The sequence below is a fragment of the Homarus americanus genome, unplaced genomic scaffold (genome assembly GCF_018991925.1).
Source record: "Homarus americanus isolate GMGI-L3 unplaced genomic scaffold, GMGI_Hamer_2.0 scaffold41366, whole genome shotgun sequence".
Lineage (NCBI taxonomy): Eukaryota > Metazoa > Arthropoda > Malacostraca > Decapoda > Nephropidae > Homarus > Homarus americanus.
The window spans coordinates 5,848,467-5,864,659 of record NW_024723541.1 but is presented as its reverse complement, the minus strand read 5'-3'; the positions used below and the strand labels follow the sequence as shown (position 1 = coordinate 5,864,659).

The window sequence follows — 16,193 nt, the reverse complement described above, 5'->3', positions numbered from 1 at the left end:
TAAAATTCATACAAATTACCCAGCCAGAATATAGCGTTTACATTGCTGAATTCTTATAATTTGGTGATCATTTTGAATATAAACAACATATTTTTTGCATTAAAACATACAATTTTAGATAAAATGTTTAATCTGAGTAAGTATGTTATCTTTTGTCCAAAATATATGACATTTATATTCAAAATATTCCTGGTCTTACAAGGAATCCAGCAATGTCAATTATATTATCCTAAATTCTTAGTTTGAGGTAATATTTATTAAAATTTAGTATATCCCACACATCTCCTGGGACGGTTGGTGGGGAGGAGGACCAACCAACCCACCTCATCTGTTACCCGTGAAGAATTATTTTTAACTGAAGATATTTGTTTAGCTCATAAAATTCATACAAATTACTCGTCAGAATATAATTCTACATTGCTAAATTTATAATTTGGTGATCATTTTGAATATAAACAACATATTTTTGCATTAAAACATACAATTTTAGATAAAATGTTTAATCTGGAGTAAGTATGTTATCTTTTTGTCCAAAAATATATGCATATTTATATTCAAAATATTCCTGGTCTACAAGGAACTGGCAATGTCAAATTATATTATCCTAACTTTTAATCTGAGGTATTATTTATTACCAAATGTTAAAAATTTTTGAATGGAGGATTGGTGGGGTGGGGGAGGGGTTGGGACTGACCGCCGGTTAACAAGAGGGGAGGCAAGGTGGGTACTTGATTGACAGATAGTTGAAGAATATATTTTTTTTTTTATTAACTGTAGATATTTGTTTTAGCTCATAGAAAATTCATACAAATTATCCGGCCAGAATATAATTTACATTGCTGGAATTCTTATAATTTGCGATCATTTGAATATAAACAACATATTTTGCATTAAACATACAATTTTAGATAAAATGTTTAATCTGAGTAAGTATGTTATCTTTTGTGAAAAAATATATGACATTTATATTCAAATATTCCTGGTCTGCAAAGGAATCCAGCAATGTCAATTATATTTTCCTTAACTTCTTTAGTTTGAGGTTATCCCACATCTCCTTGGGACGCAAGCTTGGTGGGGGTGGGGAGGGACTGCACCCGATCATCTGTTAGCTGGTCGTGGTACTGTAGTGTGAGAGGGGAGGGAGCGGAGTCCATTATTTGAATGGACATTAATCTCATGACTGTATTTCTTTTAAGTATTAATTGTATGTACCATCATAAAATTAAGATGTTATTTTTACTACAACATAGTTATTTGTCACAAAAGTGAGTTTGGGGGTTGGGCTGGGTTCTATTGGAATTAATCCCATATGTTCTGTTATTCACTTAACGTGATAACGTGAGCCACTTAACGCGTAACCTCTGGTTCAATTGACCGCTAAGAAAGGCAACCACTCGCATATTTTTTCATTCAATAATAAAACACAAGGACTTACACAGAATCAACACCTCAAACCACCAGGATTCCCGAACCCACGCACCAGTCGCCACTGTGACCGAACGCTAACCGGGGACCACCAGGATACTAAAAGCATCCTAGACTCTGTTATATTTCACACAAAGCCTGTTCAACGAGCTTATGGCCGTGAACCTCTAATGGGGACTACCCGTATCACGTAGGTGGTCAGAGTAACGTTTTACCAAATCCGGCTTCGAAACACGAGGATCCATATATATTTCATTAGCCCAATAAACACGCGGACTTCTACATACAATCAACACCTCAACCCGCCAGGATTCGAACCCACGGCCCACGAGCCCATAACTGTGACCGGGTAACGCTAACTGCTGGACCACCAGGATACTAAAAGCAGTCCTAGACTCTGTTATATTTCACACAAAGCCTGTTCAACGAGCTTATGGCGCCGTGAACCTCTAATGGGGACTACCCGTATCACATAGGTGGTCAGAGTAATGTTTTACCAAATCCGGCCTACACACACACACACACACACATATCTACAATACAGGTAAAAGAAATAATTGTCCTAAGGGCAAACACATAAAGGGAATATACATATATTTTCACACAAGTAAAAATGCCCCACCCCCTCCTCCACCTCCCTCCGCCCCTCCTCCCTCCCTCCTTCCCTCCTCCTCCCTCCCCTCCTCCCTCCTCCCTCCCTCCTCCTCCCTCCCTCCTCCCTCCTCCTCCCCATTGAGTCCATTGTATTTTATTAAACTACCATACTGGTCCTTGTTTACATAGTGAGAACAGCTCATCATCTTCACCATGTTTACAGTGCTCTCCATCTCTCATGCTTATAACCCCACAGTCTTTGGCTTCCTAATATTGCCCACAGTCTTTGGCTTCCTAATATAACACACAGTCTTTGGCTTCCTAATATAGCCCACAGTCTTTGGCTTCCTAATATAACTCACAGTTTTTGGCTTTATAATATAACCCACAGTCTTTGGCTTCCTAATATAACCCACAGTCTTTGGCTTCCTAATATAGCCCACAGTCTTTGGCTTCCTAATATAACTCACAGTTTTTGGCTTTATAATATAACCCACAGTCTTTGGCTTCCTAATATAACCCACAGTCTTTGGCTTCCTAATATAGCCCACAGTCTTTGGCTTCCTAATATAACTCACAGTTTTTGGCTTTATAATATAACCCACAGTCTTTGGCTTCCTAATATAACACACAGTCTTTGGCTTCCTAATATAACTCACAGTTTTTGGCTTTATAATATAACCCACAGTTTTTGGCTTCCTAATATAACCCACAGTCTTTGGCTTCCTAATATAACACACAGTCTTTGGCTTCCTAATATAACCCACAGCTATTATATGGTCGAAGTTCTACTGGAAAAAGGGCCAATTGAAACAACCATAGTAATTAGAGTCAAGTGTGAAAGTTAAGACAAACAATCTCTTTGGGTCATAAGGGGCAATTCCTTAACCTCCACATTAGTCCTTTTTTAAGCAGTTGATGTTAAATGAATGAACTATCTATCAAAGTGAATTATCTTTCAATAACTATTCAAATAATCTTAAAAAACTGTTGCAATGAGGCATTCATTACAGCATTGGAACATTTACATCTACCAGGAAATACCTACCTGTATGCACCTCCCATTAATTTGTTGACAACAAGGCCAATGTCTATGAGGGTATATCGGTAATCACGAGGTATGTTCTTTTTTACGTCACGGATTATATACCGTAATGTGTTGGATGGTCCACATTTCTGAAAAAATACAGGAACCCAGTAAGATTTAATTGGTTGTAAACACAATTTTAAGTGACAAAAAGTTTCTGATATATCCATAACATCTCAAACTGGACAGAGGTCCTACAGGTATAATATCATACAGTATTTGTAACAATGTAATATGTACAAGGATTCCATGGCATAAACATCATCATTATAAAGAAATAAGGGAATACATATGAGGGTTTGGGAGGAAGCTAGATACAGCAGAATTAATGAAGGATTAAGTGAAAGAGGAGAATACTAGCATGATACTGTGCATGCAATAAGAGCCACCCAGACAGTAGTGTCTGGGATTATGAATTTTGGAACATGAACACTCTACCACTTCTTGCACATGCTATCCCAGTCACAGATGCGATGGAAAATTAATCTGTTTCAATTCTGTCATATTTGTTACCGCCAGAGAGAGAGAGAGAGAGAGAGAGAGAGAGAGAGAGTGTTAGTTGACGTGTTTGTTGACGTGTTTAATATGAAACAGATGGCCCTCGCCTAAGGCAACCTCAGGCTGCGATTGCTCTCACAGTACGGTAGTCAACCGATTTTTGCAGGAGAAACAACACGCTGGTCTAACCCTAGACCCTAAAAATGTGAGTGTGATCGTGAACTAATAAAGCCTCTGGATAAAAACTCTAAATAACTTAATAAGTATATTGATGTACTGTAATTTAATCATATTATACAAATTGTCTCCTGATGTATCAACAGTTGTAACATGAGAGTTATATTTAAGATTGTATTATTCATACTATGTGTCCCGAGATAACAGCATTTGTTATATGTGAATTGTTCTTTAACAGGTTTTGACCGAATTATATGGTAGGAGTCAACGTTGAGGGTTTATTTCTCCAGCAACAAACCAATAACGCTCCTATGAGCGTTAACAGTCAAAACGTATACGGGAGGACTGTCGAAGGGAACTCTCAACTACGATGAGGACCAACGCCGGAGTTCAGCATGGGAGAGCGTACAGTAGGTTGTCGATCACCCAGGTGCGTAGTCAGCATGGGGAACAGTGATAGCGAGTGTTACGTGTTTGAGTGAAGTGTCTTAAATACCCGGACAGTGACGTAAAGCTTCGGTCTGCGTGTATGGGGCTGTGAGCGTTCCTTTCGAACAGGGAGGCCGCGCACCCAGTGAGCGAAGGTTTCAGAACACCCGGACAGTGTCGTAATGTTTGGTCTGGGCGGACGGGTAGTTAGCGTTCGCTCGGACACGCACGCTAGTGATTATAACTAACAGCTGATCCTCCTATACCAGTGACACCATAGTACAGTCAGTTCTGCTATAACGCGATAGTTGTGTTCTTGTAAAACATCGTGTTATAGAAATTCGCGTAATAGAAATAACAGGGCTTATGGAGAAAATAGGGTTAGGTGCAGATTACTACTTGAAATCGAAAAAAATATAGTAGTTAGCCTAACACAAAGGATAGCACAGTCTAAATAAATGTTACATTCATATCTAATAATGAAATCATACAGTAAATGTAACACTTTACCTTGAAAAAATATGAATATAACTTGATGGGGGAGAAGGGTGATTTTGAGGTAGATAACATCGAGCTTCTCTTCAAGGGGTATAGCCTTTCTTTCACGATCATCACTGGGAATGCGATCACCAAAACGCTTCTTGGAGATATTCTTCTTTCCCATATTCACAGTTAATACCACAAAATTGGAGAAATAGTAAGTAAAAATCGCGTTACAGCAAACAAGCGTTCGCATTATACAATTATCGTTCCTCTATTCATAAATCGCGTTAGAGCCAATTCGTGTTGTCAAAACACGCGTTATAGCAGAACTCACTATCAAATATCAACCATATCGCAAAATTAACCTCAGAAGACAATCACCAAAAGTTCGCTTAACAGATACATAATTTTGATAAGATTCATTAACTTTTACTTTTGTCTTCATCTTAAGTGAACGTATATAAATCTTAGTATATTTTTCACGGTAATTATATAAGACGTTGGTGTTACATTTTAGATTTAAGTCAAACAAATAAGGTGAATTACTCTAAGGTTATTTATTATTATAATAATAATAATAATAACAATGATAATAAGGAACCATGAAGAAATACATAAATGAAAAGGATTTGTGGGTTAAGTGTGTGTACAACATTCAAGTTATAAGTATATATATGTATATGTGTATATATGTGTGTGTGTGTGTGTGTATATACTGTATGTATACAGTATGTGTACTGTGTAACAATAGTTAAACCAGTTGAATATGTGTATAACACATGTGTAGAAACGTGGTCCAGTGTCAGCCATTTCAGAAAAGACGTCGCTCGTGCATGACATCACTGTGGGCGTGTTAGTGCGACATCATCGCTCGTGTAAGACATCACTGTGGTCGTGTTTGTGTGACATCACTCGTGCGTAGTGCACGTCACGCGTTTGAGGAACGCCACTCGTGTGTGACACCACTGTGGTCTTGATTGTATGACATCGCATATATTATCTCAGTTGTATGACATTGCTTATATTACTTCAGTTGTCTGACATCGCTTACATGACTTCAGATTGTATTTTTTTTTTTAACGGGAATTAGCCCACCCGGGCACAGGTCAAACGACCCACAACGGAGCCTGGGGGGCGAAAAAGAAAAAAGAACGGAAAGAAATTGCAAATATAGAAAAAAACGGTTATACAGTATTACCCCGCTTTAAGCGGTTTCACTTTCCTCGATTTCTCATTTACGCGGTGCCTCGCCAGAACCGGACTTTCACTTTCCGCAGTGCATATACCCATATACGCGCAGTGTGTCTGGTGCGACGCTATTTTTAGATTCGACCCTCCCGCCTTCTCCCGGCTGGGCAAGCCGCGCGATAAGGTTGCACAGTGCATGTCTCTATTGCGTTATCAGTGACGTCATATGACGTATCGGACTGTGATTGGGCCTGCATCCTTACCTCCCTCCGCTGCTAGCTGTGATTGGTTTAAAATAATATGACGTGTCCACCCGTGGGAGGGAGGGAAGAAAGAAGACGCTTGACCTAGCCGCGTCAGTTTCATCCCTCCAGGCCACACCGTGTAAACGTGCATCCATTGTTCTGTAAAATGGCTTCCGCCGGACCACCGCGCCCAGAGAGAAACCTTGCCTTACCTGGACCAAGCCGCCCTAAGCCAAAGAAGATACGACGTTCCCTAAGATACGAAGTGAAATACAAGATCATTCAAGATTTGGAGAAAGGAACACGACAAGCTGATCTCGCGCGCCAGCATGGAGTCAACGAATCTATGATTTGTACTATTAAGAAGGATGCAGCCAAGATCAAAGAACACATGAGAATCACAAAGTCTGCAGGTGCTTCAATGATCAAGTATTGCCAGTTGCAAGAACAAGGTGCTGCTAAAGGTTGAAAATTTGCTGGTGAGTTACTTGAATCGTCAGGCGCGATGCAACATGGCAGTGGACACGCGATCTGTTTAAGAGTACGCCCGTGAACTGTACGCAGCAGTGTCACGTAAGATGGGAATTGCAGAACCCAAACCCGTCAATGCTTCCTCTGGTTGGCTGCATAGGTTTAAGAAGAGGAACAAGACACACACAGGTGAAGAACGAAAAGGACCGTGGTGGCGGCTAGAGATTTTCTCCCGCTTTACGGGTACAGGAAGGCACATCGAGCCATCAGGTGGTCAATATGGATTTAATCCGCCCTTTTGGAAAAGCTACCTTCCAAGACCTCGCGACCAAGGCCCGCCAGCAAGACGGGGCCTGGTTGTAGAATGAGCGATCACCGCCCTTTCTTACCACCAATGCCTCCGTACCTGTAAACCCAAGTTATAGTTGCTGATTCACACAGCCCGGAAGAAGCCGTGACGCGCTTACAAGAACGTGGGGACATGAGCAAGATTAATGTCCACTGGCTGACCGCACGAAGGCGGATGTTCTTGCTCTGTCACTTCCTGGTTTGATGACCGTTTCGCTCCCCGCGGAATAGTTCTGGCGCAGCAACAGAATGTTCCATTCAACATTCTGTTGCTCCTTGGACAACGCACCAGGACACTCTCGCTAATTACTTATGGATCATCACCCCAACGTAAAAGTGGTCTTCCTTTCCTCCCCAACACTACGCCATTAATCCAGCCCATGGACCAGAGTTCATCTGCAATGTGAAAGCTGCATACTGCAAAGAAGAAATTTAAGCTCTGAACGACTGTACCAGCACCATGATGAAAGGCGGAATCTGTGACACCGATAGCGAGAGCAAAGCCGCATTTAGGACAAGGAACAGGAGGTGGTGAATCAAGTTCGGCCAAAAGCCAAGTAGAATTTAACGCTAAAACAAGCTGTGACCCTTGGTGGAAGCAAGGGATCAACTGTCTATAGCTACGACCATTGACACGCATGGATGCATGTGTTGTATGGTATAAATCAGGTGAGAGGCGGAGTCAACCTGTGACTGGTGAGGTCTGGGCCTGTGACAGTGGGCATTGGACCTTGCAAGAGAAGATGCACAAAGATACAGCTGAAGGCTTCTCCGAGACTACCAACGGCGATATCCTAGAGGCAGATCAGAGATCCTGAAATGACTGCCGACGAAATGTTGGAAGATGATCACATCAGTGAAGAGGAAGGTGGTGTGTCAATCCTGAAGAACACAAGTTAACGATAGTATTGGTTAAGGGTGCCATCAAGTGCAGAGAAATTAAGAAATTAAAGCTCTTCCTTCCAAATAACCATGACGATGACCGCTTATGAAGTCTTCCATACCCGCTGGTGCAGGCTATGGAGCCGCGACATCAAGGTGTATCAAGACAACATCAACACTAGCCACAAAAGCATTACTGAAGTTCTTCGCCAGCCAAGAACCCACCACAGCCAGCCAGAGCCAGTGATAGGACAGGAAGGACTTGAGGGATATGTCAGGGAGCACCCTGACAACTATGACGGATAGTGATGGTGATTCACCTATGATGGTGATTCACCTGAGGCCAGTATCTGCCTCTGCCCGAAACCAGCCTCCATCCCCGTGATGTCGTAATTCATCTCTCTTCTACTAACATAAGTGTGTTAACCCTAACCTTAGTTTTCCCTAACTTAAATCCCGTTTTTCCCTAATCCTAACCTTTATTTTCCTAACCTAGCCTCTATATTAATTGTGTATACCCATCACAAAGTTAAGATAATATTTTTACTACAACATTGTTTTGTGTCATCAAAAGTGGAGTTTGGGGTCGGGCCAGACTCTATTGGAATTAATCCCATATGTTCTGTTGTTCACTTATGCAGATTTCTTCACTTTCCTCATTGAATTCCTGTGGGTTCACTGACCACGAACGAGGTACTACTGTACTGTATTACTCCATACCAAGAAAATGCCGGAAACCAGCTTTTTAAAGTGAGACAGATTGTAAGAGAGCATGGGAAACACAGAAGAAGGCAGAGCATTTCACAGTTAGGGCTAGGAGGAAAGAAGGAGGTACTAAAAAAGGGTTATTCTCGTGACCGACATCCACAGAGAAACGGGCATCATGACAAGACGTGGTGTTGTAAAATCACGGCCTAGCCAAGGCATATGAGCCAAGTCCACTGAACATTAAGGTTTGTTAAAGCACTCTGTAAAAGAGAGAGAGTGAACCAACATTATGCTAAAAGAAAGGGAAGAGAGATTGTCGACTAAAGGAGGAGAGAGTTAATAAGACGAAATGCCTTAGATTCCACCCCATTTAACAGTTGGACAGAAGAAGAGCTACCCTGAGACATGAGAGCAGTACTCCAAGTTGTAATGAATAACCCTTGAGTATACTTGGAGCAACTGCTCAGGAGTGAAGTAGCTATGTATCTGCAACACCATTTCAACTTCGAGGCCACTTTAGTTAGAGTACTAACGATGTGATTTCCAGGACATATTGAGGAAATGGTGAGGTCTAACATATTTATTTCCAGAATTTGGGGAGGATGATAGCGGCCCTGAAAAATGTAATTGGTGGGAGATCATTTAATTTACAAAGTGTAATTGGTAAATATTGAGTTTTATTACTATTGAACTTCTCACCAAGTTTGTACTTCCCTATTCAGAGATGCTAAAGATCCGCATTGATAGAAGCATGATATCAGTTCTAGAACAGATCTATTTAAGAGTTAGAGGAAGGAAAATGAGAAGAGGAAGAGTAGAATCATCAGCGAAGAATGGATAGAATTAGTTGTAGTGTGAAGTAATTCATTGGTAAAAAAGCTAGCGAAGAGAGTTGGTGAAAGAACAGAACTCCCTGTGGGGACGCCACTATTGGTAGAGGAAAGAGCGAAATCGATCCCTCGACAACAACTGCCATGGATCGGTTCTCAAGGAAGCTAGAGATGAGAAAACAAAGTGGGGGAGAGAAACCAAAAGAGGGAAGTTTAGATAGCAAAGACTTGTGCCATACCCTGTCAAATGCTTTGCAAATGTCGAGAGCCATGACAAAAGTTTCCCCATAATCCCTAAGAGAGGATGACCAAAGATGGGTGCAATAGGAGAGCAGATCACCAGTAGATCTCGCCTCACGAAAGCCATACTGGTGATCCGACAAAAGAGAAAGGCGTTCAAGGTGATGGAGAAAATGGGAGTTCAAGATAGTTTCGAAAACCTTAGAGAGGGATGAAGTTAGGGCAATGGGACGATAGTTAGAGTGATTAGAATGGTCGCTCTTCTTCGGGATGGGCTGAAACAAGGCATGCTTCCAAGAAGAAGGAAAAGCTTGAATTTTGAGGCAAAGGCAAAAGAGGCAAGCAAGCACAGGGGCCAGGGCTTCAGCACACTCCCTCAGAACACGAGGGGGTATTCCGTCCGGTCCATGCGCCTTACTCACATCCAACCTGGATAACACACCGGCAACCCTGCGAGTGGAGATTATAGGAAAATGCATAGGTTCAGTAGGAGGTGCAGGGGTAGGAGGGATAGAGTGGGAATCGTCTAAGGTGGAATTAGAGGAGAATAAGGTGCCAAAGAGGTTGGCTTTGTCAGGGGGAGAGTTGGCAATAGAGTTATTGGGACGGAAGAGGGGAGGAAAAGAAGGCGTGCAGAAGTTGCTACAGATGTTTTTAGTTAAGGACCAGAAGGATTTACTAGAGGAAGAATTAGTCAGGACAGCAGTCTTTCTTTTAAAAAAATTCCGCTTGGCCCTACGAAGAATAGCCTTACAACAATTCCTAGAAGTAATGAAAGAGGTGTGGGTAATAGGAGAAGGAGATAGTTTCATAGCTCGATATGCCCTATCTCTCACCCTGCAAGCAAGAGAGCAGGAGCGATCAAACCATGATTGTAATGTGAAAGTTTTGGTAGAAGATGGGATAAATGCACTCATACCGCCCAGTATAACCCAAGCAATGCTGTCAGCACATATCGAGGCATCCCGAGTGGAAAAGCAACATTCATCCCAAGGAAAGTCGGTGAAGAATTCTCGCAAGGATTGCCAGCTTGCCCTCCGATAGTGCCATATTTTATTTATTTTTTTTTTTACGGGAATTAGCTCACCCGGGCACAGGTCAAATGACCCACAACGGAGCCTGGGGGGCGTAAAAAAAAAGAACGGAAAGAAATTGAAAATATAGAAAAAAAGGACGTGGGGGTGGTGGTCGTGCCCAGTTTGATTTAATAGAAATAAGGTTGTGATCAGAAGACCCTAAGGGGGCAAAAATTGAGTATGAATAGTGTGAGGGGTTAGAGGTAAAACAAAGATCAAGAATGTTAGCAAGTTGATCATGTCGATCAGGAACGCGTGTAGGGTGTTTGATTATTTGTTCCAAATCATTAAGTAAGGAAAAAGAGAGCGCCTCAGCTCCACCTGGGTCATCCCCTGCAGAGCCAAGCCACTCTCTGTGATGTACATTGAAATCCCCTAGGCAGAGGATCTCGGTGTTGGGGTGTGTGGATAGCAACGACTCATGGCAAGAAGTGAGATAGTCAAAGAGTTCGAAATAGTTGGTAGATTTGGGAGAACAGTAAAGGAAACAAAGAAAAATAGTCACAGTCGGTAGAGATATTTTGAGCCAGATGACATCATAAAGGGGAGATTCAAGATCCGTGAGTCGGGCTATAGGTGTACGTGTGTTGCAGTAGGCGCATACACCTCCCTTAGAACGGAAGTACAATCAACCCTCGTTAATTCGGACCCCTTTAATCCGGATTTCGGATAATTTGGACAAAATCTGAACAAACTTTTTTTTTTTTTTTTTAGGAATATTACCTATGCAGACCTGAAGCTAAAATGCTGGTATTGCAGCCACCGCTGGATAAAACACCAAAGGCCTTTTTAATGTAACATTCCTGCCCACTAGTGTGGGGGGGGGGGGGGATGCAACTTTTAGCTTCAGACATGAAAAATATTTACCATTTACTGCCAGTAAACAAAGGAAACGTAAAATATGTACCAATTAGTAATGAAAAGTTGTGCAGTTCCTTCAGCAGATGAAGCTCACCAACTTACAATAGGCCTAATTACCTTCCAACGTGCTTTCAGTAGTCTATGTTGAAGTTCTTAGCACAGGCTAACTTATCATATCATATACGGTATCACAGTTCTCATTGATCTACAAAAAATACCGGTAATAAAAACCTTTTTGATATTTCACACTTAATATAATACCCGGTATTCTACTTCAACCTCCTATTGTTTACAACGACGCATGACGCACCACCAACTGTATCAGCTAGACGGTACACGTGTTTTTCGAATCGTTTTCAGTTAAAAAACTGTTACATCACATGTATATTTTACCTTAACTGTGCCTGAATGAATATATTCTCGGAAATAAATAGTAGTTTTGCTGAAACGTGATGTATTTTAATGTAAAAGAGGATAAAATACATGACGAAAACAAAAGATTTTACCTTACCTTCCAATGTTCAAGAGGATTTTTTTTTAATAGTTTTTGGTTAAAATATTGTTATATTACAATGGTATTCTATTCATACTGTGCTTGATATAATGCATTCACGGAAATGTAATATTTTTGCTGAAATGACGTGCGTATTAGTGGAAAGTGGGATAAAATCGTGACGAAAACAATGACTCGCTTTCTTTCGTTCAAAAGATGTTACCGTAATCACTTTTCGATTGGTTTTCAGTTAAAAACTGTTGTATTACAATAATATTCTATCCTAATTGACTTGAATAAATACTACGATACCATATTTCTGAATATTTTCATTAAAATCCATCCAAATCATTTTCCTTATCATCGTCTGCAGCACCAAACAGCTTCTCCCAGTCCTCTCCTTGAACAGGGCTAGAGAGTACGTGTTTTTCGAATCGTTTTCAGTTAAAAAACTGTTACATCACACGTATATTTTACCTAAACTGCGCCTGAATGAATATATTCTCGGAAATAAATAGTAGTTTTGCTGAAACGTGATGTATTTCAATGTAAAATAGGATAAAATACATGGTTCTGGGATTGTCCAACAGATGGGTCACGCCGCGGCCGTCTTGTTCGCGCGTGAGTCACGCCAGTCATTCTTGACCTAGCGCCATGTTCGAGTATCAGTGCTGTGATGCCCTGCAATTTTCATTGATATTTCACTAATTAGGCATCTTTCAGCCTTGTATTTTACATCATGACTTCAAGGGGGAGTAAAACGCCGAAGAGGAAGTATGTGACCCTTTCTGTGAACCAGAAACTGGAACTTATAAGGAAGTTAGAGGCTGGTGCTTCGGTGTCTAGAGTTTGTGACGAGTACGGTGTTAAAAAGCAAACAGTTTCGGACATACGCAAGGCTAAGGACAAACTCATTGCATTTTCTTTGAAATATAATGTTGATGCAACTTCTAAATCATCATCTGTTGGTGTAAGGAAGCGTATGAGTGGCAAAAGATACAAATTTTGAGGAGGCAGTGACGAAGTGGTTTGTGCAGCAACGATCCTGTGGTAATGTCGTCCGTGGTGTAGAAATACAAGCTGCTGCTGTTAAGCTAGCAAGTCATATGGGCATCGAGAATTTCGAAGCTAGTGACAGGTGGTTATGGCGATTTAGAAATCGCCATGGCATGTGTAATAAAATTACGCATGGTGAAGCTGGTAGTGCCCCCACCGAGTATATCGAACCATTCAGGGACAGGCTAAATGACTTGCTAAATGACTTAATTAAGAGTGAAGGGCTCCTGATTTCCCAAGTCTATAATGTAGATGAAACTGGGTTGTATTGGCGGTCTCTACCCCGGAATACCCAAACTTTCAAGAATGAAGCCTCCTCACCTGGTCGTAAAGTAAGTAAGGAACGATTTTCGGCATTGTTTTGTGCGAACGCAGATGGTATGCACCGTTTAAAGTTAGTGGTGGTGGGAAAGTCAGCACGCCCGCGTATTCTGAAAGACATGATGCACCATCTACCAGTGCATTATTACCACTCCAAGAAATCGTGGTTCAACATGCAAATCTTTAGTGACTGGTTTTTCTCGCATTTCATTCTTGCAGTGCGAAAATATCAAGAAGATGTCCTCAAACTTCCTGCTGCTGAGGTGAAGGCGCTACTAATTTTGGACAACGCACCACCTGCTCACCCAGGTGCTGACAAGCTTGTCAGTAATGATGGTAAAATAAGATGCATGTTCTTGCCACCCAATGTTACCTCCCTGATCCAGCCGATGGATCAGGGTATAATTGTAGCCTGCAAGAGAATATACCAACGAAGATATCTGGACGAAGTTCTTGCGGTTATAGAAGAAGAGGAAGATCTTACAGAAGACACACGAGGACAAAGAACTGTCAAGAACTACAACCTCAAGTCTGCAATATTCAACTTTGCAGCTTCATGGAAGGCACTGAAGACTACCACTCTAGTCAATGCTTGGAAAAAACTTTTGTACAATGTGGAGGTAGACTATGATTTCAAAGGATTCGAGGTAAGGGACTTTCATCGTATCCTTCAGAGGGCGGGCGAAAATGATGTCACAGAAGACGACATCAGAAACTGGCTAGAAGACACAGAGGGTGACCCTGGATACCAAGTCTTAACAGAAGAAGAAATAGCGGATGAAGTTCTCGTTGGTGACAGCAGAGAAAGTGGAGATGAGGAAGACGAAGAACCATTGCCCAACAAACCCAAACTCTCTGTTATACGAGAATCCCTTGATAATGTCATTTCGTACATTGATTGTTCAGCAGAAAATGATGATATTCAGCATTACTATCAACATTTGAGAGCCGTTAGGGAACTCATTATCCAGAGGCAGCATCATCAAGGTAAGCAACTGAAACTAGACTCATTCTTCAAGCCAGCTCATCCCAACCCTGCTGCAGCTGTTGAGCCTGCTGACGATATTGATGACCCTCCTGCTGCTGACTCAGGCCATCCTCAGTCACCTCAGCCTTCTACGAGTGGGGGACAAGGACCAGTGGAGCATCATAGCTCTACTGACTCCGAATAACACGTTATCACCTCTGCCCCCCACCTCCACCACATCAAGCTCATCTGTCATCTACCAAAGGTAAATGAAATTAACATATTGCAATGTTTTATATAGCTAGTTATATGATGTTTACAGTACAGTATTTCCTGTATTTTTGTTCCTGTGTATCATGTTCAGCGTATAGTGTATATACGGTACTATATTTCCTAACCTAACCTAACCTAACCTAAATCGGTTAATTCGGACAATCGGCTAAAACGGACACCCCCCCCCCATTAGTCCGAATTATCGAGGGTCGACTGTAGGTATAAAGGTTAAAGTTAGAGACTTGAAAAGGTTTGGGTGAAGATGCTGTGGTCAGTTGAAGTTCGGATAGTAAGAGGTCGGGTGAAGAGGTTGATAGATGGTGCTCCACAGAAGAAAAATTGAATCTCAGTCCGGGAATGTTGGAAAAATGAAGTGTGAAAAAAGCCGATCCTCCAGCAACCGCGGTGGCATCAGTTGAGGCCCCAGCAGCTTGATGATGATCAGGTCGGCCCTGGGGTCCACAACCTTCCCAACCAGTGGGACCCATCCGAGAAGGCCCCGCTTCAGTATTAATATCAACTGACATAGGAGAATAAAATCGAATGAATAAAACAGATCAAGAATGAGGACGGTTTTATTTGTGGTGTTGTCAATAGTAAGAGAGACAGTTGAGACCCTGCAATTGTGTGTAAATGAGGCAGAAAGATAGATCAGCAACCTGGGACTTGGTCACAATTTTCGTGATGCCATATAGCAGCAGGGTCTACCATTAGACAACACATTATGCTTCCAATATCTTCCCAGGCAGTAGTACCTCCCTGTTTGGTAGCTGCCTACTACCTACTATACAACATCGCTTGTATAACTTCAGTTGCATGGCATCGCTGGTATGACCTGAGTTATATGACATCTTTATAAACAAGCAGACGTGTCAGTTAAAGAGCATTCCCGTTCAACCGAACGTCTCTATAGCTGTCCACCGAAAGAGCCAAATCGAGTTCACTGTGTCACCAGTCATGAAAGGAAACAAGGCAGAGGAAACCAGCCTAACCAGCATAGAATACCTGGAGGCCCTGAATGACAGAGATGCTAACCGGTCACTCACACAGCCAGGGAAAGTAGAGAAACCCTTTCACCAGAGAGAAGGATGAAACCAACAGGCCGGTTAAATAGGGTAATCGGGGGTTTATCAGCAGACGCTCACCCAATTGACAGCAATGATGCAGAATATGAAAGACCATATGGAGCAGCTTCAGACTTTGGGTGATACGGAGGACTTTGGTGAGATGCTGTCATTACCAGGAGGAAGCCCTTTCCGGAAACGAGCGAAGGGATGACAGCCACAACGAGGTATGCGCGAGACACAAGTTGTCAACTGCCAGAATCATGAGTGTCTACCTGCTACACCTCGACACCCACCCAAGGAGAGTTCCCAACACTCAGCGCTTCAGGGTCGGGAACATCCCATTGGGGGGAGAGGGAACGTGTTTCCACCCATCATACCCACTTTCCGGAATCATTGACACTCAGGAACCCATAGCCACTGGGTCTGGTGACATCAAGAATGAAGACAACCAGAGAAACGGACGATGAACGCTGC

General features: G+C 42.0%; 1 protein-coding gene across 1 annotated transcript in view; it reads right to left on the bottom strand.

Moving 5' to 3' along the window:
* Window positions 1–16,193, bottom strand: part of LOC121863605 (transient receptor potential cation channel trpm-like) — a gene marked incomplete at its 3' end in the record, with an annotated part of 120,429 nt that overhangs the window by 14,938 nt on the left and 89,298 nt on the right. The window contains 1 exon segment of the mRNA XM_042362333.1: window positions 3,068–3,195. Within this exon segment, the coding sequence (XP_042218267.1) occupies window positions 3,068–3,195 (128 nt within the window).